The following is a 22,774-nucleotide window of genomic DNA, read 5'->3' as shown; positions in this document are numbered from 1 at the left end:
AATATCTAATGCTTTGGCTACCTCTCTAGTATCCCCGATAATCGTGCCATCATCCAAGTACCAAGCATGAAAGAGAAGCTTGCACCGATCTCTGATTTGGTGAACAAGTGGGTGCAAAGCTAAGGCAAAAAGGAGAGGCCCAAGAGGGTCCCCCTGTTGAACCCCAGTGGTGGATTTAGTGAAAGTATCACCCACATATAACCTAGCTGACTGCCCATATAAAAAATCCACCCAAAGAGAAATGGAAGGACATCGACTGCGAACCTAGCCGACTGCCCATTTATTGACACGAAACGTTTAGCTTTATAACTCCGGTTAATAAATATTGTTTGTTTGATATTTATTATTATTTATAATATATTATATATTACTTAAAATCCCTTAAAACAATAACTATCAAAAATATAAACAAAAAATACGGCCGTCCAGATTCGAACCCGCGACCTTGAACCAGAATTTGAACACGCACAAACCAGCCAACTGGCTTGTGAGTCAGTTGTATAAGAACTGGAAACGGTTTAATATGTACAGAAGTTAGTTAACCTTAATTGATTATGAACCCTAGATCAATCAATCCGTTTATTTTTTGTTCAATTAACGTTGGGGCTTATGTTTATCGCAATTATCCGATCAGAATACATATCTTAATTACCTTTATTACTGATGCAATCAGAGAGAACGATGAACCTGCAGCCGCGTTAAGAAGGACAATTTAACTGAGTGTTACGACCACAATCAGTGCAATTAAGGTTAGGGTTTCTGTTCTTCAGGTTATGAAGGAAGGGCAAACAGGTTTAATTGAATTATGTGTAAGCCTAAGTTATATAATGGATTCTAGGTTATGACGGTTTAACTAATAATTCAATTAACATTATTTTTGATCTTGTTTCTTAATTAAACGAAGCCAGTGAGACCGCCTGTAGCCAAGGAAATCAAAAACTAATTCAATTCCAAATTTAAAACGACAATTGTGGCTCAAGAAAACTTAAACGGGTCACGGATATGATTAAATGGGTGTGGGTTTAGTTTTGGGTAAATGGATTATAAAATATTATTGCAATCTAGTCCTTACATATTTGAGATGGAAACATTTGAGGATTAAAGTTAACTTTGGGGTTAAAAACGAACGTTTTCAAAGGTAAAATGATTTCTCGACAAGCGCGATATTTTTATTATTAAAATTTTCCGAATGTAAAACGGGTCGGGTAATAGGTATAAGGTCGTATGCGGAAAAACCGAGTTGTTACAGAGAGAGTGTGAGAGAGAGAGAATGTGCGTTTTTGAGAGAGAGAGAGAGGGATTGTTTTAAATTATTAATAATTATATTATATTATATAAACACGTATAAATATAGATATTTATATTTATATTTATATTAGTTATTAAAAATGTTATTTAAAAATAACTAGGTGAATTGACCAATTTGTCTTCATGTGCAACGCACATTACTTGACTTAACGAGAAAACTAACTGGGTTATGGTCAAAGTACAAACGTTATAGGATTTGTAAGTAAAGGATATAACAGACCAATTTTAAAGATAAAGAACAATTAGTGAAATTAGGTACAAATGTAAACGACAATTTCTGTAATTCTGTCCTTTTTTTAATAAAGTGATTGACATATGTCATGATGCCATTGGCTATTGAATTAATTTTTTGTTATCCTTTTCTTTTCACACAAATCATTTTATGTATAATATGTTTTTTTACCAACTTATATTAGTTAACTTAAAATAAATAGTCTTGTTTTCTTTATAAACATTTCGATATAAATTTTATAAAATAAAGGATTACTTTCGAAAATATGAATTTTTATAATATGAGTTTGTATAGTTTTGTTTTGTTAAAACTTATAAATAAATTATTGGGTTCGAAATGAAATAATTTATTACTTTAAAAAAAAGTGAACACGTTTAATAATTATAATAACATTTATAGAATAAATTAAATCATAAATCATATTTCTGTAATAAAAAAATTGGTTAACGATTTCTTAATCATCAATCAAACCCCCGACCAACCCATTCTACTGCATCCTTTTTAGGTGTTTATGGTGAGAAAAAAAAAGCGTGTCGTGTCGTTTACATGACTGCACTTTGTTCTCAATCAAACCCGCAACCAACTCCTATCGTTATAAGATTTATTGAGAAAACTTATATTGTAAAATATATTTATTAGTATTTTGCTGGGAAAGAAAAGGTATTATAGAATCTATACTTTTATTAAACATGCAAGTGATGTTGGTTCCTTTGTGGCCGACATGAATAATGACCACAGGCAAAGTTTTCTCGTATAATATTGTTTAAACAAAAATAAAGTTGCTTTCAAACTAACTATTAATTATTATTATTATTATTTTCCCATTCACTTAGATCTTTTTTATTGAACGCTCAGACGGTTGTGAGCTTGATGCCGAGCTTCTCTTGATGTGCGCCACTTGGAGGGCTGCTTGGTTCAAGCCACCAAAGGGTTTGACCATGATGTATGCTTTCGAATTTGATTTAACTCATTTTCCCCTTTTATTTTTCTTTTTCTTATTCTCTTTTTTTTACCACCAAAACATACTTCCATTGTCCAGGTTAAGTTATCCTATACAGTCTCCTAAATCTAAGAAGAATAGAAAGATTCAATCAATCACAGATAAAATACAATGTCGAGAAAAATATAAAACAATACTGATGAATATAACATAATGTAGAGAAAAAAAGACACAATAACAAAAATAAACAAAAAAAACATAATGACATGTACAAAAATTCTAAAATCTATAAGCTGTAAATCTAAATGCGAAAGCCTAAAATTTAATATTGTAGAGTTTGATGAGACGGTTCAAAGCCGATAATTTGAGTTCAATCAAAGTCTGTTTGATACCTTTCCTACGACTTCCCAGTTTTAGAAGACTGTGTATTTGAACCAAACCCTTCATTACTCGACACAACCATAACTTATAACTCAACAAGATGCTGAACATAAGGAAAGGAAAACTAACATTAAAGCGTAACACAAGACAAACATCTTGGTAAGAAACAACTCAATTTCACAGTTGCCTGTCTGGAGAGGATTGAGGAGAATCTTGATTATCCATAAATTGTTAATACGGTGGGGATATGATGTAGGTTTGCCAACCTAGTATGCGAAATGCCATCAATCTTCAAACATCAAACACTGAACAGGTCGAAGAAACTCGGAGTGTTTCCATATACTCTTATCCTTTCACTTATCACCAACTACTTTTCGTGTGGTTGATTAAAATGATGGAATACATTTTAAATACTTCAATAAAACAAGGTGTAAAAATTTAGGAGTAAAGGTAGATTTCCAGTTATTTAAAACATAGTCAACAGCTGTGATATTCGTGACAAAACCGGATACACCTCAATATTTACAAACCGAATAAGCGATTAACCGCTTCTTGCGTATCGAACAAACGATTAACCGAACGGGTATGGTTATGACCCAAATATTCCTGGGGGGGCATCTATAAGTGATATACGTTCAATATAAGCAAGTATATTAGTATTATGGCCTTAGAACGATAGCAAATCAGTTAAACAAAAACATACTCGTTTAACTACTCGCTATAGATTTAAACGCGAAAGAGAGTTACAAAACAAGCATTGTATCATTCGTTAAGCCGAAAAAGACTTACACAACACTTATTTGAAATGCTTTAAGCGATCCGTGAAAATATTTTTGATTTTTACAAAAAATGATATATTTTTATAAATTTACACAAAAATGACCGAAAAACGCTCGATTTCGCGCTGTTTGTCGTACCCGATATATTTTTTTGCCAAAATCCGAATCCGAAATAAATTTGGACTCGGGATTTCACGTTCGGATACACAAAATGAGATCCGTGGATAGAAGGGGGGGCCAAGGGATCCCACATGGAAGTGGCGGCCGTAACTCATGTGGGGAATTCCCACATGATCTTTCTTCACATTTAAGTAATTATTTAAGTAATTATTTGGATATTTTACACTCAATGTTCAGCCAAATTCTGGATACTAACAGCTGCACTCTTTCATTACACACAAAGCTTAAAGGTAAAACTCTTTTTTTTTTTTTCAAAATTAACATGATTTAAACATGGTTGTTATATAAAAATGGAATTTTGATTACCAAAAATCACTTCTAACCATGCAAAAATACTAAAAATGGTCCAAAAACATGTTTTGATCATACACATGGTTAGAAACCTGGTTTGATAGTTTTTTTGGCCATAAACACGGATTAGAGGGTTTAAACGACGTTTTTACGGTTCAAAAGTTCGGTTTAACGCCCTAGCCGAAACCCTATGTTCCAAGGCTGTTATGTTGATGATATATGCTTGGTTTGTGATATAGGACCTGTATTCACCTCACTTAGGAGCCTAAGGATCTAGAAATTTGATTAAGAAAGCGAAAATGTGCGAAAACCGCAAAGGTAATGTCGAATTGCTCGATTACGGGCTGTTTAGGATTCGATTGTGATGTGCATATTGTTAGGTTATAAAATTTTGCAGGGACATCAGGGACCATATGAGTGAGTCCCTGTCCAAATTTGGTAATTTTCCGACCATCCGAGAATATTTGGCGAACTTATTACCGAATTAGGACGTTTATTTGGGAAAAATACTTAACATGCTTGAAAAATTATGAAACTTTTTGGGGAACTTATATTTGGTATATCATGATCACATCTGAATTTGGGGTCATTTGGAAAACTCTAAGTATGTTTTGTACATTTGCGTTTATTTGAATTTTCATAATCGTTTTTAGCTCGAAAAGGATATTTGGCAAGATTATTAGAGTTTGAAAATTTTTCAGGTTGTTTCGGGAGGTATTCTGGTCACTTAGAAAATTTGGTGGATTTTTCAGAGATCATTTGGTATAAACAGACGATTTTCGGGCTAAATATAGTAGATAAAATAAATTTTTATAAATTAATAAATCAGTAAATAATTCCAGAAATATTTTTATAAAAATATATATATATTAATTGATAAGTGGCTAAATTTTTATAATTTAAGGACGAACGGATAATTAATTGTACTAATTTAAAGATTAAACAAATTCAATTCTGATAAAAACCGACGCGTTCGTGATTAACGAACCCGTTGGAATATCAGAACATCAAGAGTGATTAGAAATTATATTTTTGGATTAGTTAAGTAAAAAAAAACTTTTTATGAGAAATCTGGACAATTTGGATAGATTGCGCATTTTTCTCCAAATTAAACTGAATAAACAGAAACGAGCCCCGTAGCGAATCCAGAACCCCAATGTGTGATATTTCTTTATAACTTAATCATTTTATCAACCAACACGTTTACCCAAGCTTACATCCCCATAACTGTTTTCTAAACGCATAAACGAACAACTTGGCCCAGCTGGTGATACGGAGAAACTGAGCCAAGTTCGGTTTTAAGTATTAGACATTGAACAACATCACAATCTAAGCCTACTGACACTTTCTGGGTGTAACAGCTATACGCAGATTAGCTATACAGCCCAGTCTAGTATAACGATTATAATAATATTAAAAAAAATTATTAATATTATTATAATATTCATTATAGGGACTAGTGAATGAGTCAAAACAACTACGAATTTACACTGTTACGCTGTGCTGATTGTCTTCTAAACCGTGAGGTTCATGACCCCACTTTTAAATTGCTTGTACGAACTTTTGGGGTGAAAAACATGTTGATACATATATATATACTCTGAACTGTTTGATGATGAGAATTATCTAAGTGCTAACACACGAAAGTCCCCACTAACACAGTGATTAACTTCGAGCCGGTGGCTTGTGAATAGTACTATTGGTTTGACAAACCCAGGCGGGGCCAGCACGGTTTGGTGAGACATTATCCCGTTTGCACATGACCATAATTATACAAACACGCTATGTAGTGTTAGACATAGCTACTCGGGGCATGTTGTGGGCGGAAAGGGGGCCACAGTGGTTGATTGAGCGTGGGAAATGGATGTACGCAGCACAAACAGTCAAGGCTTTACTGTAGCTTAGCATAATTACATCATAAACATACAAACAAATGTACTTGTGAACGTACATACATACATACTTGTGTATTTACAACTGTGATTGTTGTACGCACAAATGATTTCTTGAAACTCGTGAAACTCGCCAACTATTTGTAGTCGACCCGTTTTAACATGTTTTTCAGGTATACCAGACTTGGGCTAGAAAGTCAATGTGCTACGTGTTTGACTTGCAATCAATGCTGGGTGAATTGATGCAAGTGTGCTAGTAAGAAGTAAAGTCGCTTAACGGGCTGGATTTAGTTTGTATCACCTAGTTGTAAACAAAGTTAGATCGATGTAAAATATTGTAAACTAGTTTGTATTGTTCTTTATAAACAATGTGGTTGATACCAGAGGTGTCTGTTACATTTCCGTTTTACGCTTCCGCAAATCGCTCAACGGGGCGTGACAACAGCTAAAAGGGTTAGGGTATTAAGGTGTGTGAGAAGACATGTATTCATAATTTATGGTTTAGTTTGTTGTTTCAAGATGGATAATGGATACATTTAAGAGTAGGTTAAACGGGGTAAGATATTCGGTTAAAAAGAAACTAATTGAAAACAAGTTATTCATATGAAAGTCCAAAGGAAGTTAAAAATATTTACCGGACCTCTGAGTTGATTGTTGATTGATAGCTAAATACTTGAAGGGATTGGGTCCAATGAACTTGCAAGCTGACCCAATAAGGCTCTTAGACCACAATACTGCCCACGCGGGTCGGACCCACCATTGCAAGAACAATCCACAAGAGCCACCCGCAAGAACCACATCAAAGCTTATAGAAGCCCATGGAAGCTATTCGTAGGCAAAAGAGATACAGGCGACACCGTTAGTTGATCATAACCAAAAGATTCCATGATAGCAACGTTTATCAACACAAATAGGAGCACGTGAAAGCTGAACAAATGAGAGCATGCCAGCAGGACATTCTCTAATGGCATCGCACATGGCTAGCTGTTACAATCAATCAGGGATAACCATGTCTCCCTTCAAGTGAATGAAAGGCTATTTTAATAGTAATAACCCAGCTAATGATTCTTCTCTACCCCCTATTATAAATACCCCCGTACAATTAACAAAGAGGTACACACGCATTCCGCCGGTCACATAATACTTTCTGGTATATCTCACCGAAAACGTCACTGATTCTCACGCCGGAGGGTGGTTACGAGAAAAACCCACATCGCATCCTTCTCGTAACATCGCATCCTTCTCGTAACGAGCTCACGGTGATCTGTTTTACAGGTTTGATCTGATTTAAACTCGTGACGGCCAAAGCAATACCTTCGAAAGGTTGAGACATAGGTTTGATCCTAATCAAGGATTAAATTGGTGAATCTTCAATACTGAAAACAATGTAATCATATAACATCAATAATAATTAGATTGTTTGTTGCACTTGATACAAACATTATTCTATGAACATTAAGGTATTTCACTTGTCTGAATGATTATGGAAAATATTGATTTAATATGGTACGTGCGAACTAAGAGGAAAAGAGTTGATTCTTTTTAGTTTAGTTAGACTTTACAATATTTTATAAACATAAAGATAGACAATGAAAGGTTTAGGTTTGTCATGACTACTATACGACACGAGCCTTTCTTCGATCATAGTCATGCTGTAATTTTCTATTTATAACTCTATCCATAATTAACTCATACTATAAGCACAACAAAGTAAATCAGATCGAGTGTACTTCGACACCAAAAAAAGGAAAAATACCAAATCCCAAATGATCGATTAATATTAAAATTTTTGTAAAACATATATAACGTAAGGGTAAAGTTTAAACTCTTTTCTTGGGAAACATTTCATCAGCCATCATGTTTAGTTTATTTGGAACCGTTTTGCATGTTTTGGTCCAAAAGAGACGGATTTCACGTCTTAATTCCTACTGTCATAAAGTTGGCATGATTATTTACATCGTGTCATATGCAAAGCAAGACCTATATACAACAATAAAAATTGTTTACATTCCATTTTATATTAACAATAATATAAATTTTGTTCCATCAATTTTCACGTAAACAAATGTAATTTATTCTATTCTGTTTTTTTTAATAATAAAGACTCAATCACCGTGAGTCATCGATCATCCTAACAAATAAATCACCATTCTGTTTAAAGAACATAACAATTAACATGATAACTCGGCCCACATATTCATAAGAAAACTCACAACTAAAAAGCTCCAGCTCATTTTGATCAAAATACTTTTATGCGAAACTCGAATCTACAGCCTCGATATTTGTTGTAATTTATTTTGGTGGTTTGTCCTTTTAAGATTTTCATAAAGAAGACACCGAACCTATGTAAATACTAAATAGTACTTAGTACTGAATAATATTAAAGTGCACATCAAAATCCCATGCCTCTGACCATCAGCCACGTCACAGTCAAGCATTGTACCCCACTCCAATCCAACGGCCACCATCAAATCACTCCCTCAAATCAACGGCCAATCCCCCATCTTCCAGAGCCTTCGAAAGCCATAAGTCCTGAACATAACCAGGGTTAGTTATCTAACCTCACATAAAACGCGTTCTTTACTTCTGGTTAACCGCAGTTAAAAACTGATTATAATTACATACACCCTCAGCTGAGACAAAGACAGAGCTAGAGAGAGAAAGTGAGCTTAATTTAGAGAGAGAGTGCAGAACAAGGTACGAGGAAGACGAACATCATCGGAAATTTGTTCTTTTGGGTGTCATGTTTTAATTATCATCTCGAATTCAACCCGTTCCTTGTTCTATGATCTGCATTGTGTGATTTTGTCTCCGATTTAGGGATCTGGTAAGCTTTTTGATTTGGTTTGTGGTTCTTAATGAGGTTTTGAATCATGCATGTGTTCGATTTAATGATTCGATTGATTGTATGAATTTTACCCATATTATTGTTCATAAATTTCGTCTATTTTAACCCAATTAAGTGTGAATTACTGTTTGATTTGCTCATATTAATGTTTAATTAGTGATTGATGAAATTAGCTGATTGTTATGTATGTTTATTATGTTTCTGTGACAGTATTACTTTCTCCTCTGGTTCAAGTTATAATCTAATGCTATAAACATAAGATCTGTGTGAATCGGGATCGGTTTGAAGCGGCTTTTGCGATTAATGATCGTTTTTCGACTCTAAGTTTAAACAGGATTGGATCGGTTTAAGGTGTGTTAAGTTTGAGACTCATTGGGTGGAGAGGTGAGATCCATCAACCCGTGCAACCTCCCTTTGTTAATGTCTCGTAACGACAGCCCGATTCAAACACAAATGGCTGTAGCGGTTTACAACAGTCCCTTAGGGAGGGAGTATCATGGGAAGGATGGGATGGAAGTGGTGAAACCGTCAGGCCGGAGACGGGTTTTTGTTCAAACCGAGACTGGCTGCGTGCTGGGGATGGAGTTGGATCGGAGTGATAATGCTCACACGGTTAAGAGAAGGTTGCAAGTTGCGCTGAATGTGCCGGTTGAGGAAAGTTGTTTAACTTTTGGGGACACGGTTTTGAAAAATGATCTGAGTGCGTTTCGTAATGATGCTCCTCTTCTGTTGACACGAGGTGGGATGCACAGGAGCTCGTCGTCTCCATGTCTGTCTCCGAGTGGTAGGGATATGCAACCGAGAGATTGGAGTGGTCCGATTGAGATCTTGGGGCATTTTGACAGTTTCAAGAAAACGAAACAGCTAGTTAAGGAGATTGTGAAGGCGATGAAGGTTGGTGTTGACCCGATCCCGGTTCAGAGTGGACTTGGTGGTGCTTATTATTTTAGAAACAGTAGAGGCGAGAGTGTTGCGATTGTGAAACCGACGGATGAGGAGCCGTTTGCACCTAATAACCCGAAAGGATTTGTGGGTCGAGCTTTAGGTCAACCAGGGTTGAAACGATCAGTTCGGGTTGGTGAGACCGGTTATCGTGAGGTGGCGGCTTACCTGCTTGATTATGATCACTTTGCCAATGTACCTCCGACTGCACTTGTCAAGATTACACATTCAATTTTCAATATTAATGATAACGTAAGCGGTAACAACAATAATAATAACAAGAAAGCACTAAAAATGAAACATTTTAGCAAGCTTGCGTCTCTGCAACAATACATCTCTCATGATTTTGATGCTAGTGATCATGGAACGTCAAGTTTCCCGGTGTCTGCGGTTCATCGTGTTGGTATATTAGATATTAGAATCTTCAACACAGATAGACACGCGGGGAATCTTTTAGTTAAAAAGGTTAATGATGATGGAGTTCAGAGGTTCGGTCAAGTGGAACTCATACCTATCGATCACGGTCTTTGCTTGCCTGAAAATTTAGAGGACCCGTATTTTGAATGGATCCACTGGCCACAAGCTTCAATCCCGTTCACTGAAGAAGAGCTGAAATACATTCAAGATCTTAATCCATATCGCGATGCAGATATGTTGAAAACCGAGCTTCCTATGATCCGGGAGGCTTCTCTGCGGGTGTTGATTCTTTGTACCATTTTCCTCAAGGAAACTGCAGCTTACGGGCTTACGCTTGCTGAAATTGGGGAGATGATGAGTCGAGAATTTAGGCGTGGTGAAGAGGAACCGAGTGAGCTCGAGTTAATATGTATGGAAGCTAGAAGACTGGTTGCCGAGATGGAAAGTGAACGCGAGACATTTACATCTTCTCCTAAATTCAACGGTCAAGAAGATTCGTTCCAGTTTGAAATGGACGGTTGTGATGATTCTGGTTTCGACTTCACTGATGATTTCACGACCCCGACGCCTTCCCACTTTGGATTCGGGCGGAACCCGTTTTCCAAACTTCAAGAAACTATTGAAGAGGAGGAAGAAGAAGATGATGGTCCACTTGCTGGCTTGGGAAAGGTCCGCTTGGTGTCGAACCGGCCTGTATTGCCAAAGAACAACTCGTTTACTGGACATAACCTCAAGAGCCTGAAAACGAAATCCGAAAGCAATGGGTATGGATACGGATACGGATACGGATACAGTAACATTAATGGAAATGGAGTGAATTCATCATCCGGGCATAGGAGTGCAAACGAGCAGTTACCCGCAAGTGCTAGTTTTGTGAAGTTTGGAGACATGAACGAAGAAGAGTGGTGCGTTTTTCTAGAAAAGTTTCAAGAGCTTGTAGGCCCGGCTTTTGCAAACCGGAAGTCGGTAAGTGTAGGGCAGAAACAACTACATAGGCTTGGTACTTCTTGCCAGTTTTGAAAGAGTTTGCAGGTACTGATATAGTTTTATGAGTAATGAGTCTTGAAATGAGTATGAGGTTGGTTGAATAAGGGGTATGCTTGTAAATAGTGGTTGAAGAGATGGTTTAGTTGTTGAATGAGTTCTTTAATATTTATTTCCTTACAGACTTGTTTTATGAATAATTTGTAGTATGGAAAATCAAAAAAAGCTTTAAAAGGAATGAAAAAAATATATTGTAAATATGTCATGTTGTTCACATACTTCATTACTGTTGGATGGTTGGTGATTTCATTTTACATGTTTTTGTATGCTAATGCAGTTCGACGGGAGCGACATGTTTTATGTTAAAGCCGACCGAATTCAAATAAAATCAAATTGATTGCTTCTGCTGGTTGGTTTGAGATTTATATGGTTCGGGTTTCTGGTTTAATGGTTGGGATTGTTTAGGTAATTATTTATATGCATACCATTGATGAATCATTAATACTTTAACGCAAACAAACGATTAAAGCAAATTAAACCAAGTAAATACCAATGGATGATTGAGCTAATCTGGGCAACCTAATCAACCTCAACTAAGTAAATACCAAAGGATGATTTAGCTAACCTGGGTAACCTAATCAACCTCGCTGATTTAGCTTGCCATCTTCTAAAACTATAATTGATGGTTTGACGCTAATCCAATTTGACAGTGAGTTTATAAACCTGTTAAAACTAACCGAATTCAAATAAAATCAAATCGGTTGATGAATTGATCCGGTTGCTGGTTTGAGAATTATTTGGTTTGGTTCATGTAATGGTTCTAGATTGTTTATGTAACTACTTATATAGTTATATGTATAACATTTGAAGACAAAAACTGTCTGCAATCTGATTTTATCTGATTTCATGTCTGCAATTGAAAATGTGGTTTGAAGGTCTGCAATTTGAAAATATAATACTGTTTGTTTTATAAACTGGGTATCGTCTGCATAAGCTGAAAATTAGTTACCGATCATACATATCACAGCAGATAGAAGTCATTTAACGTCTGTAGACTAGCAAAATAGTTGGTGGTGGACGGTGGGTGGTGGTGATGGATGGTGATGGTGGTGGGTGGTGGACGGTGTTGGTGGCGGATGGTAGGTGGTGGTGGTGGTGGGCGGACGGAGAGTGATGGTAGTGGACGATGGTTGTGGCCGACGGGTGGGTGGTGGTGATGGACGGTGGGTGGTGGTGGTGGACGATGGTTGTGGCCAACGGGTGGGTGGTGGTGGTGGGTGGTGGTGGTGGTGATGGACGGTGGTGGTGGGTGGTGGTAGGGGACGGTGGGTGGTGGCGGTGATGGACGGTGGTGGTGGTGGACGGTGGGTGGTGGCGGTGATGGACGGTGGTGGCGGTGGTGGATGGTGGTGGCGGCGGATGGTGGGTGCTGGTGGTGGCGGCGGCGGACGATGGGTGGTGGTGGTTTTAGACATTGGGTGTTGATAGGATGTTAAGAAGTGTGAAGATGTGTGAAGAAGTTAAACAATAGCTTCTTTTTTAAGACCATAAAAGCAGTTTGCAGATCTTATTTAAAAAAAAAAACAAACAGTCTTCAGAAGCTTATGTCTGCACCCCGTAGACATAAGCCTCCTGTAGATGTTTTAAGTAAAAACAAACACCACCTAAGTAAACCGAAGAATGGTTTGGCTAGTGTAGCTAACCTCATCAATTAGGTTGTTTTGATTTGCCATTTTCTTAAACTATAATTAATGGTTTGACACAAAACCGTTGTGTGACCGAACAATGAACATCGATATATGACCAATATGGCAATATCTATCATGTGGGGTTTGTGCCACTTCATTGGCAAGTGAAATTGATACTGTGATAGTACTTTTCAAATTATATTGGGTTTCAAGTGAAATTGATACTGTGATAGTACTTTTCAAATTATATTGGGTTTCATTCAATCTGGTATGCATCTTTTCTAGTTTCAAGTATGCCTAAATTTGTTCTCTACTAGTATATCTACTTATATTCTAATAAAGTAAAATAAATGAAGACATTTGTAATGTTTTGATTAATTCTCATAATTTTTTCCCTTCAAAACTAATATACCTTAATATATATAATAAATCAATAATTATTCACTTTCCTTTTACACTATATTTATATAATATCCATATATTATTATAAATATAATTATTAACATATTATTTTATTATATATTCAAAATACTGGTGAATTCCAAAAATCAACAACAAATCATGTTTCTCAAATGAAAATTGTTTCGGGTTTTTTTGTGAAACTTAAATTTGATTTTATGAGTCAAAAGTTGGTAAATAGATTGTTTAGTACAAGTTAACTATATTTTGGTCAAAATTTGTTAGGGTCAAAAATGAAAACTTCTAGTTTTTTTAAAAGTTTGAGAATGCAAAATAGATTTATCGTCAAATTTGTTATGAGTTCAAAGTGTTGACTTTAAAATGTCAAAAGTATGAAAGTTAAAATTTTAAATATGATTCGGGTTTCAAATTTATTTTTAAGGCATTTTTTGAAATAATCAAAAGGTTCGGGATTTGGCAAACTGACTATTTTCCCATCAACTATTAAAATTTAAGAAAACATTGCGAACACTTTCGAAATGCCACCCCCATGCCTATCAATGCTTAACTTTTATCAAATTTGAAATATTTATGTCAATATTAATTTTTCTTTTAATGGCGATAAGAACATCAAATGGGAAGCATGACATGCTAAATTATGCTCAAATGAAACAAAATATTCACAAAATTGAATGGGTTAACATGTTGTTTTTTATGTTGTCATTATGACAAAGTCGAGAAGCCCTATGAAACTTATTAAAATATTTTTTATAGTGTAGCTCAGAAAAACATAGTTCTTAAGGAGAACGAGAAGAAGAGAGAGTAGACTATGAAGCCTCTCCATGCCAGGATTAGATTTGTACATAAGTAGAACAGGCTTATGCAAATTGTAATGATTCATCGGATGTTGATATCCACTTTTGTAAATAATTATTTTTATGAATGAAATGAAATGCTTCCATATCATTGCTTGTAAATATTTACTTTGTTATGTCGCCAACTTAGGAATGGAATATCCTGTTATATCGCCAATCTTGAAATACAAAATTTAAATACATAACTTTGGTTAACGCCAACTTAAATCGCTATGACGGAGTGTCGTTTTCATTAGTAATGTGGCCTTAGGCCCGCTTTTACAAAAAAATGAAATCGGTTTACATATAACAGCTTCGTAGCCGCGCCGCGTTCCAGGTTCACGAAATAGGCGTGTTATCGATTTTATTTAATGCATAAGCGCCTTTGCTTAGGACCTTAGTAACTCGATAAGGTCCTTCCCAATTTGGAGATAACTTGCCTGGCTTGAACGTTTGATGCCTAGTTGTTGCGGAGGACGTAATCTCCGATATTAAACTCGCTGATCTTAACCTTGGCATTGCAATATTGTTGGAGTTGGTGCTTGTAATTGTGTTTGTGCATCGCAACCAACTTTCTTTGTTCTTCTAGGAGCATCAAATCAATGCGGAACTGCTCGTCGTTGTTTTCTTTCACGGTTAGGACGCGCAGGGAGGGTAGACCTATTTCCACCGGGACCATAATTTCTGTGCCATAAGTGAGGCTAAATGGTGTTTTAGAGTTGCTTGTGTTCCTTTGTGTTCTGAGGGCCCAAAGGAAATGCGCAATCTGGTCTACCCAGCCAGATCTATAATGGTCTAACCTTCTCTTAATTCCATCGACGATGCTGCTATTAGCGCGCTCGACTTCCCCATTGCCTTGTGGATGCGCCACAGATGTAAAATTTATGAGATTTGCAGTTCTGCGATCCAGGCTTTCACGTGGTGGTCGGTGAACTTCGTTCCTTTGTTGCTGACTATGTTCATGGTTAAGCTAAATCGACAGATGATGAAGTCACATATGAACTTCCTCACGTTGGCGGCGTTGATAGTAGCTACATGCTTGGCTTCTATCCATTTGGTGAAGTAGTTGACCGCGACTATCAAAAATTTCGCCCGCCCCCGCACTTCTGGAAATGGCCCCGTTATGCCAATGGCCCATTTCTGAAATTGCCACGCGATAGTGATTGATATCATGTTGTTCTTCGGACAGAGGGTATTTGGCGCATGGCGTTGACATGTACCACATTTACGGATTTGTTTTTCAGTGTCCACATGCATGCCTGGCCAGCAGTACCCTGCGTTCATGATTTTTGCTACCACCATATGCGGACCTGCGTGTGCCCCATAGATGCCTTCATGGATCTCTCTTAAGAGATAGTTGGCATCTTATGAGTCCATGCATCGGAGGAGCGGTCCTATGTAAGATTACTGATACAAAATGCCATCTTTCATCTGATAATTCAGCGCCTTATGGTGTATCTTCCTAGCCTCCGCCTTACTTCCTGGTAAGATACCAACAGAAAAGAATTAATAATTGGTGTCATCCTGGATGCGGTGCCTGTAGTGATGATGTAAAACTCTTTTATGGGAACTGAAGAGGTGCTGAGGAGCTCTATGAGGCAAATGCTCAAAGCTGACTGATGCTAATTTGCTTAGTGTCTCAGCTTGTTTATTTTCACTTCACTTGATATGCCTTACCTTGCATGTAGCAAAGTTTTGCATTAACGCGTTGGCTTGGGCCAGGTATAAAGCCATTTGTTCGTCCTTGGCTTCAAAAGACACTCCAATTTGACTTGCTACCAACCTTGAGTCCATTGGGCTTCCTGGTGTTTGGCGCCAAGCTTTCGTGCGATCCTGAGGCCATCCAGGAAGGCTTCATATTCCGCCTCGTTATTTGTGCCTTTTAAAATCAAGACGAACGGCGTATGTGAATTCATGGCCTTCAGGATCTATGGTCTCAGTCCGGTACCTGAACCTTCATCATTTGAAGCTCCTTCCATGTAGAGCTTCCAAATGTTTTCCTTCTCTTGTGCCACGGGAGGTTCCATTTCCCCACAGCATTCATCTTCCCGTGCTGCGGGTAATTTCATGATGAAGTCAGCCAACACCTGACCCTTGATCGTGGGTCTTCGCTTATATTCTATCGCATGTTTTTCTAACTCGATGGCCCATTTTGCAAGCCTTCTCAAGAGTTCCTGTTTGCAAAGTAGATTGTAAAGCTTGTAAATGGTTAGAACATTGACCTGATGTCCTTGGAAGTACCTATGCAGGCAACGCGAAGCTTGTACTAGCGCGAGTACCAGTTTCTCGAGGGTAGAGTATATGACTTATGTGTCTGTAAGCGTGCTTCGACCATGTCTCTTGGGCACAGTTGGCCAGTGCCTTTGATACATGGTGGATGACCTTTCTAGTGGCTTTTTCCCGTCCCTTTTGGGACCATTCACCCTATGTGTGGCTGACACAGGAGATGGGGGTTTGCACCTTATCCCTGTCTATCATTAGTACAACGTTGATCACCCTATCTGAAGTGGAGAGATATAACGCTAGTGGCTCCTTCGGTAGTGGTGCAGTCATCATGAGGAGTTCGATCAACCGGAAGTTGATTTCTTGTAATACAGATTACGCCTCTGGGGTCCAGCGGAACTACGTCTTCGTGAGGTAGTTGCGGAGGGTGGACACGAACGGGAATGACTTATCGGCATGGTTTTCCAAAAATCTATTCAACGCCACAAAACGACCATTAGGTGTTTGGACCTGTTTGTAAGGTTGCGGGAGATGGAATTTTGATGATTGTCCCCACCTTCTACGAGTTGTCTTTGAAGCCATCTTAGTGATGATGACGCCTAGGAATTTCCCCTCATTCATTCCGAAGGACCATTTTTCTGGGTTGAGCTTCATGCTTATTTGGCGGAGCGTGTTAAAGGTCTCTTCGATTTCTTAGATCAACGAGAGCTCCTCCGCGCTCATGATGACTAGATCATCCATGAAAACTTCCAAGTTTCTGCCAATCTGATCTTGTAACTCCTGATCCACAATAGGCGCATTCACCGGTTTGATTCTGGCGCTTGTCTTTATCACCTAGCAGGTCGAAACATTGCCGATACATGATGTCTGACGTTGCTCCGGTGTCGATGAAGAAGTGGGAGGTTCGGTAATGGTCAAAGACCGCGGTAATGATTAGTGGGGATTTTTTGTTGGCTCCGCCCTTGACCCATGGGAAGATGGCTTGTTCTTCCTTCCATGCCGTGTGATCTGCTTCTGGGCGCTTCCTTCCCTTGGCATGCGCCCTAAACATGTTGACGTGGAGATCCCTGATTTTCTTTCCTGATCTTCAGCCATCATATCCGGCACTCCTCTTTCCGCCACCACGGATGGTCTTGACTAGGTGATCCAATTTCCATTCTTCACATACTCCTCAATAGCGTCCTTGAGGTAGTAGCACTGATCTATGGTATGGCTATCCATGTTTGTTCGCTGCTTAAGCAGTTGCGGTTTCCTGAACTCAATGCCCTCAAAGAGCATGATCTCTGAAGGACTTTTGGTTTGCGGCGCCCATCTATGTTTTTGCTGTTGCCCTTTCTACTTACCTTTCTGGCCGAAGAGCGGGTGGGAGTTTGAGGATGACACCTCGTGGTTTATTCTTGACCAAACTGGCCCAGTCTTACTCTTGTCTTTCCTGGCTTGATTGAGAACATTCCGCGCGTCGTCCCGTGGAAGACCTCTCCCTAATTTTTTCACAGTGCATGCGTAGTGCTTCGCCACCGTCATGATGGCGTCCCAGCTCTACGACATGCAATCGCGACCTGTGAGGGTGGAGATGAGGTCATCGCACCGCATGTTCTGCCGGAAGGCCGCGCACACGAGTTTATCGCGAATTCTGCCAATGTTGAGCCCATCTTTATTTAATCGGGTGATGAAATATTTGATGCTTCCGTTGTGTCGGCAAGTGACATTGAGGATATCAGCTGGTTCGCTAACATGGTGCCTTTGTTGACTGAAATGTTGGGTTAACTTGTATGCTAAGTCATTCCAGCTTGTGATTCGCCCCTCCGGCAGGCGTTAAAACCATTTTTGAGTGGCGCCCATCAGTTTTAACGTGAACACGTGGCACCAAAGGGGCATGGTTCACCCTGAGACCAATCCAGCAGTGATGAAGGTCTTTAAGTGATCATTTGGACCGGTCAGAGCATCATACTTTCCTACCGTTGGTGGGATTTTTGGATTCGCGAGCAATCCTGCTTCTGCGATCTTCCTGATGAACTTGGACTTGTCCGTCGAAGCTATTGGTCTATAGGGTTTGGAGAAGTTAACTTAATTGTCAGGATGATACTCAATGACTTTTGAGGTGTATCGTGAGTGCTTGCCCTCTCTTGACTTTCCTCGTAATCCTGGTCATCTTTTATTGAGGAGGCCATGTGGCGCGAGCGGTGGACCCGAATTTGGTTCCCCAGCTGGGTTCTAACTCGTTCGCCACGTTGAGCTCACAGAATTGGATTCCGCCACTTGATGCCTCTGAGGGGCAGACTCGTGCTTGGCTTGGTCATGCGCCTCATTGCTACTCAGGGCCCAGCCAAACAGAGTTTTACGTTGAACTCTAGATGAAAATTTCTCTTGCATCCTTTCCATGAGTTTCTCTTGCTCTGCTTCCCACCATGCCATGATGCTTGGCTGAAACGGAGTTTGCAGTTGCTGACGCAGATAGAATCTGGTGCTCGCAGTTATCGTAAAATGGGATGGAGGATTGGATGCGTTAACGGTGCCCTCAATGTTTTTAACTGTGGTGTCTTGCACCGTATTCGCCCTTTGCTGGACGACTAACATCTGTCCCGCGTGTAGGGGTAGGTGTTTTAACACTCATTTCGACCGAGAAGATGAAGATTTTATGAAAGCTAATTCTTGCAAAAATGCACGGATGAAACCAATGAAGAAACACTAGATTAACCCTTGGCCTAATCACTTAGTCCTTAGGTTAACACTTAGTCTTTCCCACAGGGGTGGAGCATAATATGGCAGATCTGAGCGTTTTCACCTACAAAATAGAACACCGTGAGCTCACTACGAGCTGAGGGGGGGGGGGTCTTCACGTAACTACCCTCCGGCATGAGAATCAGTATGGGAGGCTGGATAAATACTGAATACAAGTTATCACGGAACACTAGTGAGTATTCCCATGTAGAAGTTCCGATCCTCTTACCGTTGGGGTTTGAGCGGTGTTTATAGCTTGATGGTATGAAAGAAGGTGTGAGTCGCCAGTCATGTAAGGAATTCCACCAATCGGAGGCCTCGCACACTGATGTAGATGTCGTGGTCTAATCAAAAACAAGTATTTTATGGACTTAAATACATATAACTAGTACGGATAAGTAATGTCATCTCCTCAAGGAATCAAAGGAAAGTGCAAGTCAAATTCATTATTTAAACTAATTACTTAATTATTCTAAGCAGACAGTCGATGTCAAGCAAATGAAAAGATGATTTAGAAAACACGATTAGTTTTGAAGTTTGTAAACAATAATTAGAAAAGGCATTCACTCTAGGTTCAAGTGATGTGATATTAAACTTAATCGCAGATTCAACTGACTCGATTGGGCAGTAACTACTAGACGTATTAGTTTGATTGTGATGACAAACGATACTTTAACCGAATTGTTGACACAATTACCCAATTACCAATTTATGTTATGAAAACCAATTGGATTGCAATAACCGATGATTATTAGTTCAATGACACAAGAGCTTAACCCTAAAGTAATCACGCTTGGTTTAGCTAATTTGAATAAGCTTATTTGAAGATGGTTTTTAGCTTATTTAAAGAAGCTTTATTGTGTAAGAGTGTAAGTTACCCATTTGCCCTAAAAGAAAATAGTTTAATATATTTAACTCTATATCACTCATATTAGTTTTTAACAAATCAATTAGTAATTAATGCATAATTAATGCATATTGTTCATTATAACCGGTGAAAAGCATAATCCATGGGCTTTTTTAACAAACTAAACACTAGCGGGGCGTGATTTAATGAATATTTAAAGTGTCATGTCATCCTAACCTTTGTTGGGCGTTAGAGTATACCCCATGGCCTAAATGATGGATAATTAATAAGAGGCAATTTATTACTGTAAAAATTTAACAACTTATTGATGCATAATTAATAAGAGGTAAATGGTGGATAAATATTACGTTGTTGATGCTGGATATCCAAATACTAGGGGTTATCTTGCTCCATATAAAGAAAACAACATTCCTTATCATATACCAGATTTTCGTCGTGAAAAAACGGTTGCTAGTCGTGCTCCTAGAGGGCATAAAGAGATATTTAACTACCATCATTCATCATTGATAAATGTCATTGAACGACTTTTAGAGTATGGAAGGCTAGATGGGAGATATTACAGTATATGCATATCAAATTATACCTATGAGGTGAATATCGTGCTAGCATCTACGGTAATTCATAATTATATTAGAAAAAATGATACATGTGATGAAGGATTTAACAAGGCGCAACAAGAATCTTACACTCCAAATAATGGTATTGATAGTCAAAGGTCTAATGACATTAATGAAATAGATGAAGACACGAGTACACAACTTAGAATAGATTATTTATACATGAGTGTAGTTAGAGATATGATTGCAGAAGATCTAACCAAACAAAGATGAATGTTTATTGAATATTAATGTATTTTTGTAGAAGTTTTACGTCATTCTCGATATAAATTTATTCAAAAATGACAGTATAACTCATAAAAATAAAGTAGATACATATAAAATATAAGTTATGTGATAATATATAACCATGCCCCTTTTGGTCGTTTTACTAACATAAGCTAAATAAAAAAAGCTAACAAAAACACTTAAAAAGAGCTTATCAACTTTGTAGAATATAAGCTAATCTAAACACATAAAAGGAGCTTATCAAATAATAAAAAATAAACTACAAGCTCATTTTAAAATACAAACATAAGCTAAAAGATAAAAGCTAGGCCAAACACTCCCCCAGTGAGATTCTTTCTTTGATTTTCAAAATTTATATGTTCCAAAAGTTAAGATAGTCAAAAAGATTTTCTCTTTAGCTAACGGTCTTACCATTCGGTATATAATAAACCAGTTTGCAGCAGAAAAATCATAAAATTTCTTATAGCTTTCTCTGATGTGGACCTATTGCAAGAATCTGTAACGGGTTTATGTGGGTTGTCTTTATAATACGAAAATACCATCAAAAACCGACATACTTTCTGATTTTGCTCATAAAAGTCCCTAAACAAATTTTTGGACATAAAAATCAACATACGTTATATAATTTCATAAAAGTCCCTTGGCAAAATTTTACACATAAAAAACCAACATAATTTTGATTTTATCATAAATGCCACTTAAAAACTTAAATTGTATATTTGAAATGTTACATTATTAAAATTACTAACATATATTACTATACTTACTTGCTAAAATTATATTAATACACTTTAAACAATATCAAATTGCTATTTACTAGATTGCCCCTAAGGCCACAAACCATTTTTCTTCTTTACAATTCCTTGTTCGTTTCCGGCAAAATCTACGACCACCAACTTCTTCACCGGCAATCGTTATGGTTTTCCCCTAAACCAGATCTGAACAATCTCTGCTAGTTAATCCTATCACCTCGTCAGACCTGCGGAATCTAGAAGCTAGTAGCCTCATCATTGGAATCGAACAGGTGAAGAGATGGTTCAAAGCAGACTAAGCGACTCCGAAGACGGTTCAAATAAGTTAAGGAGACAACGATGGTTCAAAGCAGTCGAGGTGTTTTCTGATATATGGTTGATGCCATTGTTAGAGATGGTGATAGAGGTGTTGCTGGTAACGAACAGAACATACGTGGGAAGAAAAATTGATTAGGGCCTTGGAGGGTAATCTGGTAATATCTTAGTTTCGTGTAATTTAGTCACGTTATCCCCATGGCCGTCATAGACCACGTTATCCCCATGGCCATCACAGACCACGTTATTCCTGAAGGAACTTGATGTAGACACTGATTAGGATCTGATAGAGTTACAGCTTATGTCTCAAGGTGCGGAATACAATGAGAATGAACATCACAAGTAACATTAAGCACATACTTCATTGATTATATCAAAAGTTTACAAGACATGACACTTTAGGAACTTTCTCTCTCTAGCATATGACATGAATGACCAAAAGTCTAGTTAATCACGCATAAGTCCCCTATTTATAGGAAACACATGAAAGTACATTTGGGGCATATATCTTATACAGCGCATATGTTATGCGCCGCATCACATATGCGGTCCCAAGGACTTATGCGCTAAACATATACCCTAACATTTACAAATGACATTTAAAGCCCTAGACAATCAAAACTAAGACCCTAGCAATAGACATTATGCTCTAACAAACTCCCCCTTGGATGTTGCTAGGTCTTGATCTTCAAACTTCATTCTTTCATCCCAAAAACCTTTTCCCTGTACTCCCTCCTCATGTTTTCCCATGAGCGTTTGGTTGAAGGCTTCTGATTAGTGGGAATTGACACTCCAACACCTTTGTATTGGTATTTCTTCAACGAAGCAATTCTAACATTTTCTTTTATCTCTTGTTCACGCTCTTTCTCCTTCTGTTCTTCCTCTTCACGCATTTTAAACCATTTGCTCCTCCAA

General features: G+C 37.9%; 1 protein-coding gene and 1 pseudogene across 2 annotated transcripts; both read left to right on the top strand.

Moving 5' to 3' along the window:
* The first annotated feature begins 8,472 nt into the window (after nt 1-8,472).
* LOC143548740 (phosphatidylinositol 4-kinase gamma 5 pseudogene) lies at nt 8,473-11,438 on the top strand (annotated as a pseudogene). Its single transcript, XR_013138005.1, has 3 exons — nt 8,473-8,830; nt 9,062-9,115; nt 9,203-11,438. The product of XR_013138005.1 is annotated as a phosphatidylinositol 4-kinase gamma 5 pseudogene (transcript).
* An 8,838-nt stretch (nt 11,439-20,276) lies between these two features.
* LOC143548488 (uncharacterized) lies at nt 20,277-20,777 on the top strand. The gene has a single exon (XM_077039645.1). The coding sequence runs from the start codon at nt 20,277-20,279 to the stop codon at nt 20,775-20,777; it is 501 nt and encodes a 166-aa protein (XP_076895760.1).
* The last annotated feature ends 1,997 nt before the right edge of the window (nt 20,778-22,774 follow it).

Source organism: Bidens hawaiensis, unplaced genomic scaffold, assembly GCF_021521415.1.
Source record: "Bidens hawaiensis isolate Kalapana, Puna unplaced genomic scaffold, B.hawaiensis_p1.1 tig00000935_1, whole genome shotgun sequence".
Taxonomy (NCBI): Eukaryota; Viridiplantae; Streptophyta; class Magnoliopsida; order Asterales; family Asteraceae; genus Bidens; species Bidens hawaiensis.
Note: the sequence above shows the minus strand (reverse complement) of the source record. Positions and strands in the feature narration are given on the sequence as shown.